The sequence below is a fragment of the Muntiacus reevesi genome, chromosome 2 (genome assembly GCF_963930625.1).
Source record: "Muntiacus reevesi chromosome 2, mMunRee1.1, whole genome shotgun sequence".
NCBI lineage: Eukaryota > Metazoa > Chordata > Mammalia > Artiodactyla > Cervidae > Muntiacus > Muntiacus reevesi.
This window is the reverse complement of record NC_089250.1, coordinates 167,880,717-167,896,309: the sequence shown is the minus strand read 5'-3', so window position 1 is coordinate 167,896,309 and position 15,593 is coordinate 167,880,717. Positions and strand designations below refer to the sequence as shown.

General features: G+C 46.3%; 2 protein-coding genes across 3 annotated transcripts in view; one reads left to right on the top strand and one right to left on the bottom strand.

Moving 5' to 3' along the window:
- DOCK1 (dedicator of cytokinesis 1) overlaps positions 1-15,593 on the bottom strand; it is a 545,628-nt gene that overhangs the window by 301,856 nt on the left and 228,179 nt on the right. The gene's annotated exons all lie outside the window — the stretch shown is intronic.
- INSYN2A (inhibitory synaptic factor 2A) overlaps positions 1-15,593 on the top strand; it is a 38,666-nt gene that overhangs the window by 14,152 nt on the left and 8,921 nt on the right. The window contains exon 2 of the mRNA XM_065920158.1: positions 8,022-8,093. Coding sequence (XP_065776230.1) covers positions 8,022-8,093 — 72 coding nt within the window. The remainder of the gene's footprint in view (positions 1-8,021; positions 8,094-15,593) is intronic.

Genomic DNA, 15,593 nt, shown 5'->3' with positions numbered 1-15,593 from the left:
AAATGGCCTCTGGAACATACATATTCAAACTCAGGGGGATCACATGAGTATGTTTGGAAAGAAGTATTTGATATCCTTAAATCTCAATGAGAACCTTTTTCTACAAAAAAGAAGTCCAGAGCAGAAAAAAGAGGAAGCCAGGGGTTAATGGCGCTGGCCTAACTCCCTGACCTCACGCCTACAGGCAGCGGAGAAGGGGAAGAGGGAAACCAGGGTCCTAGAATAAGTGACTGCTGGCTGAAACTCTTTAAATACAAATAATGCAGCCATTATAATCAAGAAACGCTAATGCAGTCACTGCTCTACCATACTCATCGCACTGAACAGAAAACACGGAAGTGAGTCTTTTAAAATTTTCTGTAAATGTCAAAGAAGATCTGCCAAACTCCGCTGAAACAGACAGAGATCAACCCTCATAGACTGACTTTGACAAAGGTAACTTCCCCATTCCTTTCGTCTTTCATCGGCTCTGTCATCCATCGCTCCGTGTATCCTAAACCTGACTGCCACCTCCCCTGCGACCGGCAAGCCAGGTTTTGGCTGAGCAAACGAGAGAAAGACAAGGCATGCCATGGCAGTACCAAACGCTAGGAATTCCGGTGGAAGGAAGTCATCGGGAGCTGGCTGAAAGGGACCTGAAGAGCGGATGATGGCAAAGAATTCTCAGAAGGGTTCAGAACAACGGACCCACTCAGACATGGCTAAAGGCAGCGGAAAGCAGAGGGTGGAGAAAAGATTTGAGGGGGTCACTGCTAGTCTGTGTTTCTCAAAACACAACCTCGGTTTTTAAAACAAACACACTGCTTTGTCAGCTTGGGGATTCTAGGCCACTAATGAACAAAGAATTGCTCAGCCTAACACAGCAAACCTGCCACTGGCTAGAAAAAGGCTCCTCTCAGCTACTGGGGGAAAAGGGGACCTAGTCAGACCATCACCAGTGAAAGCCAGTACTGCCTTCTATTGACCAGTGGATGTTCTTGGTGTTTGTTAGGAAAATCGACTTCATATTTTTTCAACAAATTTAAATTGGATGTTCCCCAAATCCTTGCACTTAGTAGCTCAAGTGAATAAAATAGATATAATTGAGTTTCCATAGATAAATGAGGAAATTCCAAACTCACTTGAACCACTCAGCTGATATAGGAACTAACTACAATTTCAGGGCATAATCTGGCAAATTCCTAGTAAGAACTCAAGACTTAAAAAAACAGCCAACACTACTGGCAGAGGTGGGCTTAAAATGCAGGAGACGGTCTCTGAAAACAGCTGAGCCTGACTCTCTTTGAAATTTAATTTCCCCCAACAAAAACAGAGGTATCACTTAATGCCTCTAATTCATGTCACTTTGAGACTATTAAGCAGAAAAGCCCTTTAAGACGCTGATATAAATGATGGCTCAGTTATCAATAAAGCACAGCTGGAGCACAAACCTGGCCTAGAATAAGGAAAGGAAAAAAAAAAGTTTTTGGCACACAGTGAGGAAGGACAAGAAAGATCAAAATTAGGAGAATAAATTAAACAGGGGCATAAAATGATGACTGAGAGCAGTGCCCACTGTGTAAGCAGAGAGCCTAGCACACAGCTTTGAGTTAATTCAAAGTGACAGCTCCAATACCCTATGTAACCAGTGTTTTGAAGACCCCAATTAAAGGATCACATCCTGATTTTAGCATCACCCGACATGTCTTTGGCTTACATGCTAGGAGATCTAAACTTACTGAAAATCACCACATCATTTCAAAGACTAACAGCTTGGCATGGGGTCACGTGCACTTGCGTCGTCTGCCCCACAGCCGAGGTGGAGGAGGGCCCCCTCCGGGTCATGCTTATACACTAGTGATGCTGGTTGAGAGGAGGATGCTTTTCTGAAATCTAAATCCAAACACTCCATCCACAAGTCCCCGGGGAAACGCAAGAAGAGAATTTTCCTTAGGGAATTTAAGATCTTCTGGAGAAAACAGGGCTGTGGGATGTAACAGGAGAAACACCTCATGAAAGTCAATCCAGTACCAGTGATTACAATTCACAACCACAGAATTACTTCCACTTGCCAGCCATGCTTCTCCCGAGATGCTTTTAACTTTGTTGGAACTTTGCTTCTGATAGCAGGCACAGTCAGAGACATCTTTTTTCCTTTTCCTGACCTTTCCACCAAACAGTTTTCCTGGGGGGTGGGGGACGGTAGAAACACAGAGTTGTCAGTCTCGTCTCAGGCCCCATCTTCAAGGTCTTAGAGACACTGAGCCACTTGGATATGGGGCCAGGAAGAAAGCTTTCCGTGACCTTTCTCTGACATTTCGCAGCACCCTCTCCTACCCCCCAGGGCTCTGGTATCTTAGATCTCCCCGTGAGGCCTTCATGAAAAGGAAGATGCTGGCTGTCACTCTAGTCTCCAGCTCCTCATGCCCCTCCCAGGACACAGCCGTGGTTCAGCACAGGCTGACATCTTTCTGCCTTGATCATTCCTATGGCTTTGTTATGAAACTTGCCACCCCAGCTCTGCCCTTTGCCGCCCCTTCTCCATTTTTGTTTTTTTTTTAATCCCAGTCCTCATTGTCTCTTTTGTTGTTGATCTGCAACAAAGATAACTGAAGACTTGCAGACCCTAAATTGTTACCAGTGCTGTCTATTTTATATAAATGGGCAAAAGTATATTTTTACATTCAGGAATTTTTTATAATGACATCTAATGAACTGGAGGGGGAAAAAAAGAATTGGAGCAGATGTCTGCAGAAGCCAAAGGTAGCTATAGAAACTGGTGAAATGCATTCTGAGTTAAACCTATATATTCTAGACCATTAAAGAAAGGAAGACCCTATGTTTTCTCTGAAAGGGGCTGCCCTAACTGGAGTTCCGTGCTGTCTTCTGTAACGGACACTTGTTATACTTTCTTTAAAGTACAGCAAGGTCTTCTGAAGAAATCTGTTTCACTACAAAGCAGAAGTGGAAATGACTCTCAAACTGGACTCCACCGAAACTGCTTTGTAAAATTAGCTTGAGCAAAGCCTTCTGCTCTAAGAAATCAAGAACGATAATTCCTCTTCCATGAGCTATGAACCAAGTCCATGCTCTTTACATCCCTATTAATTTCCTAACTTGGGTCTGGTGTCCTTTACCTTTCAATAAAGCCCACCCTGACCAGTGAGTGTCCAAAGGGCATCAAGGAAGGAGGAGGCCAGGGTTCCAGAAATGTCCCTGGGTTAGAACCGTGACCTGGAAGAATGGGCGTCAGGAGGTCAGAGAAACAGAAAACACAGCATCTTGGACTCTTGGTGCTGTCCTTGGTGCTGAACGTCATGCTCTCTGCACCCTCCTCTCCCCGTACCCCCCCCCCCACCCGGGGTACTATACGTGGCTACATGTACAGGAAATACTGACAAATGGTAACTAACTGTGATGGGACAATAAACAGCAAGTGCTGCAAAGATCAGTGTGCTAAAAAAAACCTACATGTGTACAATGAACGTGCTTATCACTGGGATCCAAAGAGGCTCACACTAGGAAGAAAGTGAGGACCAGAAGTGTTCATAATTTATACATTTCACTTGCTTTTCTGCACTCAGTTGGATTTTTTCCCATAGATTTTTCTGTTACTAGACTTCAATATAGGAACACTGAGACTGACAGCCTTATTTGGTTAATAAAATAATACTGACCAAACACCGAGAGTGTACCAGGCATCATGGCAGACGTGGGATATAAACCCACCTAAGGTATAAGCTCTTCAAAATAAAAGAGAAGAGAGCTTTATAAAGGTAGCCATTAATGTGCAAGACAGAAAATGTGTCATTTTTGATCAAGATGTTCCTCCATCTGCAGCTTTGATACCAATGATCTGAGCTCTCTCTTCTTCAAACTTCTAACCACAAAAGACCTCTAGTCACACCGTCTCTGGAGAAGGATCTTCCCCAGCAGCTCAGTCTCTGGACAGCCTCTCTTCATGGCAAAGGCCATCCACAAAGATAATCATTCCAAGTGTTGCTTTTATGACTTGCTTCCAAGTGAGAAGGAAAAACACAGGGACATTCCACAACGGCACTCTGTGTTCCCTGTCCTGCAGAAAGAGCTTATCTGTTTGGTCTGCATTGGGAGAACACGTCCATTCAGATGCTGCAGCACAATCATTCTTGTGACCATAAAATTATCAGCGAAGCCAAGCCCTACATCTTGGAAGCCCCAAGGACAATTAGATGAATTATCAAAGCAATAAGCACACTAGATTACACAAATTCAGTCCTCTGTAAAGAACACTGCCATGTTTAATAAAACTGCAGTGGACACACCTTGACTGACAACAGCTACTGAAGGCAGCCTGTGACTTAGCCACAGGACACAAGATCAACACTTTAACTTTTTTTTTTTTTTTTAACACTTTAACTTTCATCCACAAACTAATCTCTCACTGATAGCCATTTTTATGAACTACCTTTCTGGACTCTGAACATCTGAACCCCTTAAAACAAAAGGTCCCAAACAAACATCTTGAAGGGTTTTCCCAAGGAAAGTTCAATGAGATCCTGAAAATACTTCTCATGTATGGTGGAAATCTGATGGACCACCAATTTTTCATTTAAATTAGGTTTAAAAAAAATAGTGACCACAGACATGTTTCCCTATAAAATAGATATTATGACTCACTTGCTTCTAATCAACAAACATCAGCAAACCATGCTGTATTTCAGGAATGAATGAATTAGGATGGGTTGTAAAGAAAAGAAGGAAGAAAAAGGAAATTGAATGAAAATGATATTTTAGAAGGAGAAGAGTAAGAAAGTTAAGAGGAAGTAGGTTCTGTGTCATCTTGGGCTCTGTGTATAAGAAAACAGTGGCTTCCCATTAAATGTAAAACAGATGTCCAAAGAGTTGCCCGTTTTACATGATCTGATCTCACCTCCCTCTTCTCTCATGTGCTCCTGATGTTCCAGCCATACTAGCTTTTTTTCTGTTCTGCAGACATGCCAACATCATTCCCATCATGATGTTTACAAGTGATGGTCCTTTTGTTTGCAAAACTCAACTCTAGATCTGGAGATGACTACCTGCTCTTTTATCATCATCCAGTTCTCTTTCCAGATGCAAGGTCCTCGGTGTGTTAGCCAAAGCCACTCCCCACCCCCCACACAACATGTCCTGAACAGAGCAGTATCCAAACTCTTTCATTCATTCATTCATCTGTTTATGCATCACCCATCTGGTTCTCCCATTCTGTTTTAAGCTTCATGAGGACAAGGGCTCGATCTTATTCCAAAATGTCTCCTTGGTAGGCAGAGTAAGGTCTGACACCTAATAGGCACTTAATAACTATTTGCCTATTGACTATAACAGCACAAAAGTGTGTGCTTTTTACAAAGTGATAAGAACAGTCTGTTCAGAAAGGTCTTTAAAAAGAGCAATTTATCACTGAAGAGCCCCAAGGTCCTGGAAGACAGTTCTCTTGTGCATTTCAGGTGCCGGAAGCCTCTGTCCTGTCACTGTTGGATTCATTGACTATCCCAAGCTGCCAATTATACATAGGGCAGGACACAGGCCCCAAGGTTGGAGCAGGGCATCACAGAGCATCCGAAGCCTGGGGTCTAGGAATAATGAGATCCCAGACCTGAAGTGCTGCTGTATTCTCCTCTGTAAAATGAGCTAGCATAATTAACTACAGGACTCGAGGCTCTAATGTAAGTGAGACACTTGGGAACTCCATGATCCTGGGTGAGGAAGGGGTGCAGTGCTGATGAAAACTGATGAAGATTTGAGATCTGTCCTGAGGTCTTGAGCAGGAAGGTTCTGTAAGCATGGAAGTCGGACTTTCCGCAGAGCCGAGTAAGAGTGCCCCTCTAATAATGGTTAGGAAATGCCCCTGATTTCCCCTGTTTTCTTTTAAAAGCCTAACCTTTAGAATGTGACTAGTGCACACAGACAACTATTTTGCATCCTCTTCCCAGCTGGTGGTCAGTATACACTAGTGCAATACACAGAGGTGCAGTCCCTCGTCTGCAGCCCGGCCTCACAGCTGGACCGCACATCCTGCAGCAGACATGTCACTGCTAGGACGTGTGCTCAAGTCCTATGCTTATTACCCTGCACACAGCCACTGTGGAGAGACTTGAGCTTAGGACCAAGCTGCAGAAAAACGAGTGGGATGGAGAAAGGCCTTTTACATATGATAAGGCATGGGAGAATGGAGTTCAGTGTCAGACGGGGAGGAGCCTGGTGTGAGTTTGACAAATCTATAGTCAGAGAGAAAAGCTCAGGAAGAATGTACCCTTGGGGTTTGTTGTCAGGAGGGAAGGGGAAGGTATGAGGCACAAGCCCTTTCCTGTTCCCCTCCTGACAGATCCCATGGGGCAGGTGAAGACCTCAGGGGGGCATTCAAAGGCGCCCACTATGGGGAACGGAGGTCAACACAAACGCAGCCACAGGACGTCTCCAATTCTGGCTCAAATATCATGGATCGCAGAGAATGGCGCCCCTATAGGACAGAATGTGGTCACTTGGTTAATAAACACAACGCACAGAACTCAAAGGTCAAGATCAAGTTTAGCAAAGTTCACTGTGACGACACTGCATGGAGGGGAAAAATCCTTTTGTCAAATGTTTATGTAACACCAAACATAATGAGGAAAACAAAAGTGAGTTTCAATTCAAAATCCATGATGCATGGACAGAGACGTTTGCACAGGGAAGGTGATAAAAATATCCACTCTCCCTGTTGACAGAAAACCTTCTGGGCACTATTATTATGTTGAGTCGCTCTCCAAATGTAAATGTGCCCCCAAAGTGTGTGTCTAAGCCAATTCAGATGGAAGCCCTGCTTCTGCTACTAATTTAAACAGGTTCTGGTTATCCTGTCTGTGCCTTGATACAAAGCAATATTCAGAATAAAATAGGCCTGCACGTTAAAAGTATGAGAGAGGAAAGGTCAGTCAAAGTGGCAGAAAAAACATTATGAAAGCTCCCCCAAACTAGCTTTTTGGGGTGACTGGGCTGAGGAAGCCTCAAGAAAATCCTCTCATTAACTTTTTAAGGCTAGGGATGGCAGGGAATGTGGAGGAAGAATGGATATCTGTATATGTACGGCTGAGTCCCTTCACTGTCCACAATCCCAACATGGTTCATTGGCTATACCTCAAAACAAAATAAAAAGTTCACTAAAGAAAATCTTAAAGGCTGTACAACCTTCCACAATAGACTCCCCCCCAAAATAAGGTTCCATCGTTTTAATGAGCGGACGGGGAACACCGCTCTACCCCGCCTCCTACATGTCTAGTCTCAGAGGTCTGACAGGCTCAGCAGAGAACACAGCAGAGAGGGTGGCGGAAGGCTTGACAAGGCAGCCCGATATGCCGCCACACGGGTCAGCACATTTTTCACTCTAAAGAGCCAGAGAGGGAGTATTCTGGAATTTGCAGACCAAGAATATTGTAGCTACTTATGTAAGAATTTTCACCATTTTTTACTATCAAAATTAAAAACTTTATGGACACTGAAATTTTAACTTCACTAGTTTTCACATGTTCCAGATACTCTTCTTTTCATTTTTTTTAAACCATCTACGAACGTAAAATCCAATCTTAGCATGCTGGATAAAATCAGGCCGAGAGCAGGATTCACCTGAGGGCCACAGTCTGCAGACCCCTCCTCTCGAGGGCAAAGAGATTGCGGGGCAGAAACAAGCCATCAGGTCAAGAAGATCTGGGACTGGTGACCCTTCCAGGTTTCTTTAAAACGCCATGAATATCGCTGTCCTGAAACATACCCAACTCCCCTTGCTTATAACAAAATCAGATTCTTTGCCTTATCCGCTAGGTTATGTTCACATCCTAGATTTTAATGTAAACAGCAGCCACAGTGGTTGCCCTGGTCGCATACAGTACACGCAGAGACGGGAGCGGAGCGGGAAGCGCTTGGCTCAGCCTGCATTCCCGTGAGGGTCGATGGCAGTGGGGACACACCTGATGGGAGCTGCGTGCTCTAGAGAGGCCGGGGCCACCAGCCGCCACGAGTAATGCTCTCCTGTTCTTATCTTGTAGGCTTTCATATCGGACTGGGCAAGACACAGCTAACTGTGACACATGCAGGAACAGTGCATGTATTATCTATAGGTATGTCAACGTTCTCCTCTTCCCGCTTTGTTATCATGAGTGGCAAGTGATGTGTACCCACGGATGCGAGAATCGTCTGGGGCCCCGCTGGGATGATGACATCAGACAAAAAACAGTCAAGAGCCTTTCCTGACCTTAACTCTAGGTAGCTTCTAAATAAGCAACCTCAGGCAGAGAGTCATGGGGTGAGGGAGAACACGAACCCATGTATCTTGCAAATGCATCTTAGCGGCGTTTCTGAAATTGGTGTAAGTTTGATGGCGTGTTCCCTCAGAATCGATAGTCATGAATACTGTATTGTGTGCCCCGGCATGGCTGTGAAATATAAGCCCTTCAGACGGTATAGATCAAAGGCTGCAAGCCACACTGTGTGTGCTAGGAGAACCACAGAAAACCCCGTGTGCAGTTTGTTTCCTGTGAACGCACCAGGGCTGTGGCACTTGGGTTCCTTGGGAAATAATCCCGTCTAGGGCTTCTCTGCAGCGCAGCTGGTAAAGAATCTGTCTGCAATGTGGGAGACCCCGGTTTGATTCCTGGGTTGGGAAGATCCCCTGGAGGCAGGCGTGGCAACCCACTCCAGTATTCTTGCCTGGAGAACCCCCATGGACAGAGGAGCCTGGTGGGGTCGCAAAGTCCACAGGGTCGCAAAGAGTCACACACGCCTGACGGACTGACCACAGGGCTCTGTGTCTGGTCTCACTGTTTCTCAGTTCTAAGTATATTTAGATTATTCACAGTGAGCTTTCAACAAGCAAAAAGCATGTTAGGCTTTTGGCAATAATTTGGGATTTTAAGATGCAATCATGACCTCCAGAGAGCTTACTACGGGGGTTGTTTTTTATTTTTTTTTTCTTTTTGGAAATGTAATTTTCATAAGCAAAATATGAGAGCAATAAGAGATGTTATGATTTTGTTCATTTTTTAAAAATTAACCCTGAAGAACAATTTTAGTTGATTTGCCAAATTATCAAGAATAAAAAGAAGCTGTATAGTTATATCTCTAAGAATGTGTTAAGGAACCCCTGCTGCTGCTGCTGCTGCTGCTAAGTCGCTTCAGTCGTGTCCGACTCTGTGCGACCCCATAGACGGCAGCCCACTAGGCTCCTCTGGCCCTGGGATTCTCCAGGCAAGAACAGTGGAGTGGGTTGCCATTTCCTTCTCTAATACATGAAAGTGAAAAGTGAAAGTGAATTCGCTCAGTTGTGCGCAACTCTTAGCGACCCCATGGACTGCAGCCTACCAGGCTCCTCCGTCCAGGGGATTTTCCAGGCAAGAGTATTGGAGTGTGGTGCCATTGCCTTCTCCGAAAGGAACCCCAATCTCAACCAAAAGAAACAGAAACCCTTCTAAAGAGATCTTCACAGTGACCACCCTCTTATCAAGTAAGCGGAGACAGGGAAAGGGCATAAATGTCTTAACAATGGCAGAAAGCGCGCGTCCACCCAGTTGTGGCCCCACCGAGTCTCCAGTCCAGACAAGCGCATCCCAGACGGGGCCCCAGGCTCTTCACACGTTAGCTGGATCACCTGGTGACTGCTGTGGTTGCGGCAGAAGAAACCAGGGCAGACAGGAGCTCCGGCACCATTGTAGAGGTTCTCGACTCAGGGAGATTCTGCCTCTCAGAGGGTTTTTGGCAAGGATGGAGGGAGATGCTTTCAGCTGTCACAACTGGGAAATGCTACCACATCGACTAGCTAGAGGTCAGGGCTTGGTGACATCCCTGTAACACATGGGCAGCCCCCACGACAAGGAGTCAGCCCACCCAGAATGTCAACTGTGCCACGCCTAAGAAAGCCTGCCTTGCAGGAACCACGGCCTGGTTACAGCCTGGCAAAAGGCACACACTGCCTGCTAAGGCCTCAGGGCCCCCTGCAAGGAGCCGGGCCCCCAGCAGCAGCCCTGGCCCAGCCTCTCAGATGCCTGATGGCTCCCCACCATGAGCAAGCAGGTGAAAATGAAGCCCCCGCGCAGGAGAAGTCAAGCACCCTGAGTATAAACCTGCGGAGAAGTTTGGTTGTTGGGAGTGTTTTCACTGCATTCATATCATGGGAGAGAACTTCGAGTCCAACAGTGAAGGGATGTAAGGGACATAAAATGAAACGCCTTCACTCAGCCAGTCAATTAGGCAAAGAAACGAAGACTCGAGAGCCCCTGGCAGAAATATCCTCACCAGTTAGCTTTTGCCACTCGGGAGCTGAAACGCCTCCAGTCTCCACGGAACAGAGCAGAAGTGAACACAGATTTGGAAAGTGGGCTTGATGACATAAACCCATTGAACATGTTGTGGGTGATTGAAAGAAGAATGTATCTGGACACTCTTCAATGTGACTGAGGTAATTTAGATAAATTTAGCTATCTATCCAGAAGTAGCTTACTTTTTTTTTTTAAAAAGTGATATTAAAAATGATTCAACAATCAAGGGCAGGAATTAGCCTTGAGGTGTAACTGTTCAGATGTGGCTCACCCAGCAAGCTCTATGAACCCCAGCATACAGGCCAATGACAAATTTTTCCTAAGAACTGAGAGTTCCGGGACCACAAGATTCTGACAAAATGTGGTAAGGCTCACTCACCCAGTAGAGGGGTTGCTATCACTGGGCTCATCCCCTGCACGCTGGGGAGACATGTACTACTCACAGAGGCCTCGTCGTCAAAGACGCGATGGTAGAAGGCGGTCTGCAGCCTCAGGAACAGGGCAGGATGGGAGCCCTCGCCAGCCACGCCACCCACCCATCAGCTCCCTAAGCATCCCAGGAGACATGGGACTAGAGAAAAACTGGACGTTTAGATCTCTCTTTGGGGAAAGTATTTTAAAATGCCCCGTTAGCACGTGTGCATGCATGCTCTGTTGCTCAGTCGTGTCTGACTCTCCGGGACCCCATGGACGGTAGACCGTCCAGCTCCCCTGTCCATGGAATTCTCCAGGCAAGGATACGAGAGTGGGTTGTCGTTTCCTACTCCAGGGAATCTTCCCAACCCAGAAAGTGAACCCGCGTCTCTTGAGTCTCCAGCACTGGCAGGCAGATTCTTTACCACTGAACCAGCAGGGAGGCCCAACAGAGTGATCAGCAAAAACAAAATTTTCCGACACCCAAACTTCTGCTGCAAAGGGAAGTTACTCTGAAGGTTGGCTCTGAAGGCTAGTAACATTTCAGCTGGACTCCCACTGCCCCACAAAAGCAGTCTTCCTGCTGCAAATTCAAACAGGAATCTCCATATTATTACTAAGTTGAACACAGATACTCATCAAACTGTTTCCCAATTTTCCTATCACATTATAGAGGATATAACTTAAAATTATAACCCTAAAATTGAACAGTTACTCTTGACATGGGTTATTGATATCAGCAAGAGTCTTCTGAGTGCTAGAAATGATAAGAGGAGAAAGCTTACTTCTGGTCCACTAATTGGAACACCCGTCAAAAAGGAAATCATAAGCATGTTGTTTGAATTTGAATCATAAAAATTGGGGTCTCACATTTAAAGTTATGCCGGTCTTTTGAGGTGAGGACCAGATGTCTTCTGTGCCTGTGGTCACCCCAGCTAGACTTCCATCACCCCGGCTAGACTTCCATCACCCGGGCTAGACTTCCGAGGTATCCGCCATGAACCACACCCACTCCCCTGCAGTGGAACACGGTCTTGAGACAGCATCTGAGTTCAGGAGCCTTCTGGATGTCGATCCGCCCCTCCATTTGTCACACTCAGTATTTTGTAGCAGCCTCCTCTTTCCGGAGCATCTCACCCACAGAAATAATTCCCTCTTGCCTCCAGTGTATTTCAATGGTTTATGTAACACTCAGATAAATCACATCATTTCGATGGTGAGAACAAACAGCATACGCAGATCCAAGCCCAGCATCCTCTTGGTGAGCGCACAGCTGGAGAAGTGAGGACAGAGGGTCGGGGATCAAAGACAGAGAAGCCTCTTTGCCAGAAGCATCCAGCCCCAGGTGGGCGGCAACACTGTCCCGGGAGGCACATTGGTGGCGGCTCATCCAGTTCTTGTATTGCCATCAGAGCACCAAAGACGGATACAAGAGTGGTAACCGGCAGCTGCTGACACACCCAGATAGACAGGAACCTTCCCTCACGGTTCTCTTTTGCCAAAAAAAGGCATGGTGATTGTGGAACAAGGGGGGATTCAGCCAGATGATATCTTCGTGTTCGTCAGCCCTGTGACTCAATCCTCAAATGTCAAGTGCTTCCTGAAGAATAGAGGTTTCTTTGACAGAAAGGCATCCAGAACTCAATGGGGCAGAAGGACTCACCTGCCCAGGTGACCCTGCTGCACTGCAGTTGGGCAGGCAACCATCTCAGAGGTGAGCCAGAGGAACTGTCCACGTTGCAAAGTCTTTAAGAAAAAAGTGCCTCTTTTCTCATGGAAGAAACTGCAACGGCCCCTCCATCAATTCCGGCAAGTACCTCTGTGGAGACAAGGTCGTCGGGAGGGAACAGATTCCAGCTCAGAGTCTCTGCAGCTGGCTCCATGCCTGCCTCCAGCTGCCAGGTCCTCAGCTTCCAGGGCCTAGACTTCAGGAATGCTCTAGGAGCCCCCGGACCACCATCTCTGCTGCTCTTCCGGGTCCTTCCCATAGGATGCCTGCAGCATCTCAAGGCTGAATAGGTGAAAGGAGTTTCAAAATGAAGACCTCCTTAGACGCCAGAGCCTGTGGTTGTCCCAGAGCCCGGGTGAACAGGCCCTCACGGCTGCCAGTCTCCCCGTGTTGCAATTTGTCATACCTGCGTGCTGGCAGGCCCAGGGCCCTGGGGGTCAATGAATTTGACCCCGCCTGTCTTGCATTTACACATTGCTTTTCACCCGAAAACCAATTACTCTCTCCGAGCCGTGTAAGAATCCAGTGTGTTGCCAGTAACACTTGGCCCAGAGACACGCAAAGGGGGTCGTGTCCAAGACGCGGCCGCCTGCCTGCATATTCAGCAACACAGCCCTTGAATAAATGTGTGCCTCTGTCAGGGATACATATTTCTCTGTAAAACAGCAAGTCTGCCATGGAAATATACCGGACATGGAGGGGAAAAAAAACCAAAGCGACAAAAGATCTTGAAGCAATTTCAGGGGAAGGGGGCCACCAGGACCACAAGCAGAAGGTTGGAGACATCAGCCTTCCTGGGAGGAGAGTTTAGATAGGGGGCCCCCAAGAGGTTGGGGCTCAGGTGCCATCCCCGGCCTTTGGAGGGTGTCCATGAGAGCTCTAAGTCCTGTAGGATTTCGGGAAGGGGTCAGGTAGGTCCTTCCCAGCTCTGAAATCCCATGAATCGGTGATCTACAATGATGACATGGATGGATCTGAGAGCCTCAACAGAAAGCATGCTGCTTCCTCGCTCAGCCGTGTCTGACTCTTTGACACCCCCATGGAATATAGCCCACCAGGCTCCTCTGTCCATGGGATTTCCCAGGCAAGAATACCGGAGTGGGGTGCCATTTCCTTCTCCAGGGGATCTTCCCCTGGAAGATCCAGGGATCAAACCGGCATCTCCTACATTGCAGGCAGATTCTTTACCATGAGCCACCTGGGAAATCCAACAGAAAGTCTACTTGGAGATAAAAGTCTGGGCATTCACAGGCATTTCTCAACTGAAAACATCCATTCCTATACTGGCAAATCAATTTACATAGAGCCAAACCTCCATCCTTGGGCAATGGGTTTGTTCCGCTTTCTAGATGCTGAAACCCAAGCCTCCAAAGTGACATCTTCCATCCAGGGGAATTTGGAGGTGGTTAGCAAGACAACATTTTTTTTTCCCCCTAAAATGACATTTCTTCCATTGTGATCTGGACCAATTGTGAAATTCTAATTGAAGACCATCTCAGCATGAAACAAGATAGATAACAAGAGATACAAGTTTTAGTTTTCTGTAGTAAAACTTTTTCTGACTTATCATCCATATTCCCTGTCAAAATAGGCTGTAATTATTTCAGAAAATGTTTGAAGGATAAATTACTAATATAATCTTTGCTCATAAGCAGGAGAAATGCTTTGTACCCACCGTATCTTGGTTAAGTCTCCTGTCAGACTAATCTGATGAGTCATGCTAACTGATGACTCATCCTTTGTTCAGATTTTGTTTCAAAAAGGAACAATGCAACATACCATTTTCCCTGCTTAACTGAAGTGGTAAATTCGTAAAATAACACCACAACAAAATGGCCTGAATTCAAATGTATGCATTGTGATGAGGAGAGCCGCTGCTAGCCTCAATTCAAAGGCTTTGGGGGAATGAAAGCGAGATTTAAAAGATAATGATGATGATGATTCAGATTAATTAAGTAGAAGCTTTACCAGAATTTCAAATCTTCCTGTAAAGTGTTAGAATTCCTACCATCAATACCTTCTGGAGGAGGCTGCCCACACCTGCTTCCTCTCTGTATCCTCAGGGCCACTGCACAGCTGACCTCGAGTGACACTATTAATTATGCAGTGAATTCCCGGGCCTACTCAGCACCCAAAGGGAAGGGAACGCTGCTGGTCTGCGGATCACTTTGTTTTCAGCACCCCAGAGGGAGACTGCTTGCAGGATGCTCTGATGTCTATATCATATTTTCATCTTTTGATATGAGCCATTGATGGTCAAGCATAGACAAAATTTCAAACAACCATTTTGATAAAATACTTGAGTCCCTTCCATTCAATGTTTGTATGCATTTCTTCAGCAAGCATTTTTCATGGAACTCCCAGGAAATGACGGGCTTGGCCCCGGACAATAGGAGACTGGAGGAATTGGTGAGCTAGCTGAAGCCAACCCCACAGAACCCCTACCATAAGATCCCTATAACAATAGAGCGGTGACAGTACGGAACCTTGTGTTCCAAAGGTGAGGGCCACGGACATAGTGACGAAAGGCAGAGGATGGGGCGCCGAAGGAAACCAGGATGCTCCAGCGGGGGGTGGCGGACTCACAGGAGACAGGACCATCTTGGAGCGGTACCACATTAGAGCAGGTCAAATGCTAGAACACCTGCCCCATCTCCCAGGCTAGAGGGTTGGAAACAACCAGAAAGATCCAGAGCGATAAACAGCCAGAGCATTTCCAAGGATGGAAGGGGAGGGCTTGCAGCTAGCACACAGCACTCGTCCCGACAGCAGCTGGGGACTTTGCGGTGCACTGCAATCTTTAATTGCTTATCAGAGAGGCTCCCAGATTCTGCAAGGTCTTTTCCAAAGAGATTGGAGGATTGCAGGAAAGACGAGAAAAATACTCTCATTTTATGAGACTGAAACAAGGATTTCACAGAATTAACGGTTTGCATTTTCTCAAATCATCAATGGAAATTCATTGCATCATCTATAAGAACATAAAACAGAAGGCTGCAAAGATTCCACATAAAACGTGCCTGGAAATGTCACTGATCCCAGAGTGCTGCAAAAAGGGAGCTGGTGAGGGTGGCCCGCCATCAGGGCAGTCAGCAGGACTGGACGTCTGGAGACTAATGAAGTCTTATTGTTAAGAGAGGTAATTGCATTTGTATGCAGAACTG